This window comes from Solanum stenotomum, unplaced genomic scaffold, assembly GCF_019186545.1.
Source record: "Solanum stenotomum isolate F172 unplaced genomic scaffold, ASM1918654v1 scaffold32535, whole genome shotgun sequence".
NCBI lineage: Eukaryota > Viridiplantae > Streptophyta > Magnoliopsida > Solanales > Solanaceae > Solanum > Solanum stenotomum.
In genome coordinates, this window is record NW_026032000.1 from 112,488 (window position 1) to 119,437 (window position 6,950).

Consider the following 6,950-nt stretch of genomic DNA (forward strand, 5'->3'; position numbering starts at 1 on the left):
AAAATGAAGAATTCTGCAAGAAAAGGAATACTAAAAAATAAAGAAAAAGCCAGTAAATGGTATATATCTTTATCATCATCATAATGACGAAAAGAAAAAACTAGTAATTTGTATATTATAAATAGTTGCATAAAATCACTAATTTTTTTCAACACAAACATAATTTCTTGACTTTGCTTATACCAAACTTTATAATCCTATTTTTTTTTTCGTTATTGCTTTATACCCAAATTCCTCCAATATAAAGAGCACTATAGTGAGTCTTTCACATAAAAATAAAATAAAATAAAGTTTACCAGAATTTATTGTTCATTCCCTTTATACCTTACACTCTTTCAGCAGAAACTCCTCTTATTATTTAAGTGGAATTTTCACTCATTTTATTTCCATATCCAAGAACTCTACATATAATCCTAGTAAGTATATATAAAATTTTCCCTTCTTCATCACTTTTTTTTGGTCGAGAGTCTTTTGAAAACAACTTTTCTACCCTATAAAGATAGATTGGGTACGTAAGGGTGACATATATTTCAAATTTCATACTTTCTTTGCGGAAGTACACTGAATATATTTTATTGTTGAGGTGGTAAACGTCAGGACAGAAGGAGTTCATTCGAACGTTCAATCATTTTCCAAACATTATACATACAAGGTTAGTTTTTTGTTATATATATATATTATATAAATAGAAGATATTTTGACATATTTTTAAAGCTAAAAGGTAGAAGAAGAAATTAAGGATGTGGAGATTGAAGATTGCTGAAGGGCAAAATGGGCCATATTTGTACAGCACAAACAACTATGTTGGACGACAAACGTGGGAGTTCGATCCAAATGCTGGAACGATAGAAGAACGGGCTGAGATAGAAGAGGCCCGTCAACAATTTTGGAATAATCGTCATAAAGTCAAGCCTAGTAGTGATCTTCTTTGGCGAATGCAGGTTTATAACCATCTCTTTTTTAAAGATTAAAATAATAAAATTAGTCCACGAATATATATATATATCACGGTCACGATCCCAAATTCTCTTATCCCATTTAGAAAGTCTTTTGCGGACCACTCGTTAGAGGTGAAAAGGACCCTTACTCCGTCCTACACAGTGTATTATTATCAGTCCTATCAGGCAACATCTACCTACACAAGAGAATTAAATTGATGACACGACTCGTTTTTCATATTCTATATTTCGGTCCCAAATTAAATCATTAAAAGTGGGTGGGTGGGGGTGGGGTATATGAAAAAGATGTCCATTAAGACTTGAAAGACAAGAGAGAAAGACTAAAAAAATGAAGTCTATTAGAGGAAGACCCTAATATACTTTGTGGATTAGTAGCAATAATAAATAATATAGACCAACAACAATAATAAATAATATATTGTAATTCCTCCCTCATTAATTATTTATTTTGAGTTCAAGCTGAAACTGAGTTATCTGTTGGTTTGGAGGATGGTCATCCACACGGATGACCCGGGATTGATCCCCCCTCAATGCCTTCTAAGTCGAACTTATCGCATAGGGTTTGCCTAGAACGGTTTACATCCCTAATATGATTTGAAGGTTATTACACAGTAGGGAGTTTACCCCATGCGCACAAAGTGCTCACTCGAAGGGTAAATGCTATGATAGAGGTTATAGCAATTGCGGTTTATACTAAAGTTCCAAAAAAAAAAATGAACTTTATAACACACAAATCTAAATTTAATAGAGCCATAGGAAAAAAAGAAAGTTATAATGTTCGATATCATCGAATGTTTGACTTCAAGTAGTGATTATTATTTAATAAAACTAAATTGAGTTGGTAGAGTCAACATGTTTTTATCATCCATTATAATATAGAAATAGAGAATTCGGTCAAAGCTACGTTGAAATACTGTATACAATATATTCAAATTAAACATTAATGATTCGACCGCATTGCAAGTAAAACGCTTTCTAAAAAATAATTTTATTCGAGTACTTACAAATGATAAAATCATAATAAGTGAAATTAGTAACCTGAAAAAATTAAGTAAAAATTAATCTTTTTTAGCAAATTAAATTTCACTAACAATTTCTTTTTTTTTTACAGTTTCTTGGAGAGAAAAATTTCAAACAAATAATTCCAGCAGTAAAAGTTGAAGAAGATGAAGAAATTAGTCATGAAGTTGCTACAATTGCATTGCATAGAGCAGTTAATTTCTTCTCAGCTTTACAGGCTAGTGATGGTCATTGGCCTGCTGAAAATGCTGGTCCTTTGTTTTTTCTTCCACCTTTGGTAAGTTTTTTTTATATTTACGCGATCAAATCACATATAAGATAATTATAAATAAATTTGTATGTAGTGGTGTTGACATTTAAATTTGGCCTTAGTCAAGTAAGCAACATTTAAATTTGACCTTAGTCAAGTAAGCAACGTTTAATTTTGAGAGTACACATTTAGACAGTTTAATTTGGTGTCAACTGATAACTAAACACTTCAACTCATTTCCAATATGTCTCGTGGACATCTGATGTGCTGATGTGACACATAAATTTTGAAGGTGTCTAGATAATTATTTTGTAAGTTCAAAATGTTCAACTGATACGATGGAGATGAGTTGAGGTATCTAAACTACAATATTGAAAGTTGGAGTCTAAGGGTCGAGTTAAAGTGTTTATCTATGTATTAATCCTAAAAAAAAGTACTTTTTAAGTTTTTCTTTGGCATTGAATACATTGTACAAATGTACTTTTAAGATTTGTTAGATTTTTTTGAGTTTTGGCATAAAAATCTATATTTTGTGTCGAAATATTGAGTTCAGATGAATTTGTTGTGAAACATTGGATCCACCCTTGATAGCAACTATCATAAGTTAATGTATTTTTACTTCCTTTTCTTTGCATAATTGGAACTTGGATATGCTAAAGCTAATTTTTACCCTGAAATTCAGGTCATGTGTATGTATATCACTGGGCATCTAAATACTGTATTCCCAGCTGAACATCGAAAGGAAATTCTTCGGTATATATACTGTCATCAGGTATACGACATAATGTCACAATGAGTATACTGTTCTATCAAAATTTACTTTGCTGATTCCTAAAGAATTTAACTTATATACAATGACAATGTGTATGAGTTAAATTTTTTGGCATCTTTATGTTACCAATTTAAGATTACTATAGATAGTGTATGATGTCAGTGTATAGAACTTAAACTCGTTTCTGAATTGCTGACGTCGTTTCAGAATGAAGATGGTGGATGGGGTTTGCATATAGAAGGTCACAGTACTATGTTCTGTACAGCTCTGAGTTACATTTGCATGAGGATCCTTGGAGAAGGACCAGATGGTGGCGTAAACAATGCTTGTGCTAGAGCAAGGAAATGGATTCTTGATCATGGTAGTGTCACTGCAATTCCTTCTTGGGGAAAAACATGGCTCTCGGTATGACTATGATTTAACTTATATACAATGATTGCGTACAAAGTCTATATCCTATCAATATAATTTAACCTGTTATAACATATAATGGATGGTTACGTATTTCATGTTAAACTAAGTGAATTATATCATTCCCCCTTGTCAAATAACCTTCTAGTGTCATGTATGTTTTCTTGCTATGTTTGCTCAGACTCTTCAAAAATGTCGTTTTGTGTGTGTTGGATCCTTCAAAAGTAGTGCAGTTGAAGGGTATGGCATGGGCACGGCAACATTTTTGGAGGGTTCGAGCAACGTTGTCTTCTCGAGCTAAGAAATCTCCCCTTCTTTCAATCAGATTCTTGGAGTTTTTGAATGGATAGGAACCAATCCAATGCCACCTGAATTTTGGATTCTTCCATCTTTTCTTCCCGTGCATCCAGGTTGGTTAATATTTTTTTTCAGGATTTGCTATGCAGCATTTCGATCTACCTCGTATTTTGACACATAACTTAAATGCAGCAAAAATGTGGTGTTACTGTCGAATGGTCTACATGCCGATGTCTTACCTCTATGGGAAGAGATTTGTTGGTCCAATCACGCCTCTCATTTTGCAACTGAGGGAAGAGTTATATGATCAACCATACGATGAAATTAACTGGAAGAAAGTGCGCCATGTATGTGCAAAGGTATGACTATCAAAGGTCGTTTGATTATTGACATAAAGTTCCCTGTATAACTTTGTTTACGAACCAAACGAGTCCTCAGTGTTGAAGTTAGTGTCTACATCATACCATCTTCTACAAATGCTCAAACACAAACTTGTTGCTGCAGGAGGATCTCTATTACCCTCATCCATTGGTTCAAGATTTGATGTGGGACAGTCTCTACATATGTACCGAGCCTCTATTGACCCGTTGGCCTTTCAACAAGCTGAGAAACAAAGCTCTTGAAGTTACCATGCAACACATACACTATGAAGACGAGAATAGTCGATACATCACCATTGGATGTGTTGAAAAAGTATGGCAACTAAATCATTTTGAACAGATTACAGAATTACCTGCATTTTGTTAATGACTTCTATTGTTAGACACTAATGAAACACTTGGATGGTGTAGGTATTGTGCATGCTTGCTTGTTGGGTCGAGGATCCTAACGGCGATTATTTCAAAAAACATCTTGCTAGGATCCCTGATTATTTATGGGTAGCTGAAGATGGAATGAAAATGCAGGTCTGTAAATCTGAATTATACTATTGGACAAACCAGAATAAGTAAGAATAGGATCTGTTGTTACTGAATAGGCGAGTATTTGTCGTTGAATTTCAGAGTTTTGGTAGTCAAGAATGGGATACCGGTTTTGCTATTCAAGCACTATTGGCCAGTGAGATGACTGATGAGATAGCAGATACTCTTAGGAAAGGACATGACTTTATAAAACAATCTCAGGTTTGGATATTTAAGTAATTAATGAGAACTTTGTTCGAATGGTTTTGTTTCAACTAAGTCTTACACTGTGAGAGTCTTCTCGTAGGTGACGGACAATCCTTCTGGTGATTTCAAAGGGATGTATCGACATATCTCAAAAGGATCGTGGACTTTTTCAGATCAAGATCATGGATGGCAAGTCTCTGATTGCACTGCTGAAGCATTAAAGGTATCTCAAAGTTCAATTTCTTGTAATTTGCTGACAAATGGTAAGATGATTGCTGGAAAGTTTGCCTAATTTTTCCTTAACTTTTGTTTGTCTAGTGCTGCCTTCTGTTCTCTACAATGCCTCGTGAATTAGTCGGTCAGGCAATGGAACCAGGGCGACTGTATGACTCGGTGAATGTTATTCTTTCATTACAGGTAAACACTGAAAGATGTGCCCTCAAATCATTAATCACTGAAGTTGTTTTCTGCTTTTGCCAAAAAATTCAAGAGAAACCTATATCTTAAAGTTATAATAAGATCCATTTTAAATAAAATCACAGAGCAAAAATGGCGGTTTAGCAGCATGGGAACCTGCAGGAGCCTCTGAATATTTGGAGGTAAACACAATATTCCTATTTCTGTGATTTATTTCAAGATTGTTAAAAACCTTCTACCATTTTAACTTTCTTGTTCTGTTTTATTCACTGACAGCTGCTCAATCCTACTGAATTTTTCGCGGACATTGTCATTGAGCATGAGTAAGATCATTATAGTTCCTCTCTCTTTCCCTTTTCCTGTTAGTTTCCGTTTTACAGCTCGACACTGATTAAATGTCAATCCAGGTACGTCGAATGCACTGCCTCATCAATTCAAGCACTTGTTCTGTTTAAGAAGCTGTACCCTGGACACAGAACCAAGGAGATTAACATATTCATTGATAATGCTGTTAAATATCTTGAAGATGTACAAATGCCTGATGGTTCATGGTATATTATATTTCTTTTCCGAGTTCTTGAATTTACAACAAATAGTTCGATAACATATGACATGAGTAATCATGTTAACAGGTATGGTAACTGGGGTGTTTGCTTCACATATGGTTCCTGGTTTGCTCTTGGAGGGCTTGCTGCAGCAGGCAAGTCCTACAACAACTGTGCAGCTGTTCGTAAAGGCGTTGAATTTCTGCTAAGAACACAAAGGTCCGATGGTGGCTGGGGCGAAAGCTACCGTTCTTGCCCAGACAAGGTAAAGTAAAAGTAAAAGTCCTTCCTCAGGACTTCTCTGTCAGCACATTTAAGTTATCTGCATCTAAAGTCTGATGCATTATTTTTAAATTCCACACCCTTTCCCCAGTTGAAGAACGACAACAACAACAACAATGTCTCGATCTTTACATAGTTAGGGTCAGATATTTTAGGTAAGATGCATCCTCTTCATACGAAGATAGTGCCTTTAACTTGGACTCAACTGGCAACCGAACACTCCAAATTTGAGTATGCACATCTAGACACCTCAACTCATCTCCACTATATCAGTGGAACATTCCAACTTAGAAAATGATAAACTAGACACCTACATTACAAAATTTCTAGTTAGATGACCGTCGAAAAGCCACTGTGATTGAGTATTGTTTTTGATCAAAACAGATATATAGAGAACTCGAAACAAACGACTCAAATCTTGTACAAACTGCATGGGCATTGATGGGATTGATTCACTCTGGCCAGGTGAATTCCTTGTTACTAGTAGTAAAATGCTGAATTTATTCACCATCATAGTAAAAAGTTTCTTGTTCAAGAGTTATTTACCAACTTCCTCATTTGGACAGGTTGATAGAGATCCGAGGCCCCTCCACCGCGCAGCAAAGCTGTTGATTAATTCTCAGATGGAAGATGGTGACTTCCCACAGCAGGTAATCACTCTGTAAATTACAAGCTAAACAAAGGATTGAAATGGATGGGATTTAAACAAAACGGATAGAAGATTCATATAGTCGATACAAACTAGTTTAAGATCGAGTTGTGTTTGATTGATATTGATTGTTAAAGCGAAAAGCTCTTTCAAACTACCAAAAACTATATGTAAACAAAATAGGCATTACTCTCCTCGTCTCATTTTATGTGACACATTTTGACTGGACACGAGCTTAAGAA

At 34.9% G+C, this 6,950-nt stretch overlaps 1 protein-coding gene across 1 annotated transcript; it reads left to right on the forward strand.

The window, feature by feature from the left end:
* Positions 1-574: 574 nt before the first annotated feature.
* LOC125852112 (beta-amyrin synthase) lies at positions 575-6,720 on the forward strand (the record flags this gene model as incomplete). Its single annotated transcript, XM_049531846.1, has 18 exons — positions 575-652; positions 722-941; positions 2,071-2,256; positions 2,912-3,001; positions 3,209-3,406; positions 3,738-3,822; positions 3,902-4,068; positions 4,214-4,402; positions 4,501-4,614; positions 4,711-4,830; positions 4,916-5,038; positions 5,134-5,232; positions 5,358-5,414; positions 5,509-5,555; positions 5,640-5,783; positions 5,865-6,042; positions 6,444-6,524; positions 6,626-6,720. Coding segments are annotated over exons 2-18 (2,174 nt in total), but the record flags the coding sequence as incomplete, so codon positions are not given.
* Between the last annotated feature and the right edge of the window lie 230 nt (positions 6,721-6,950).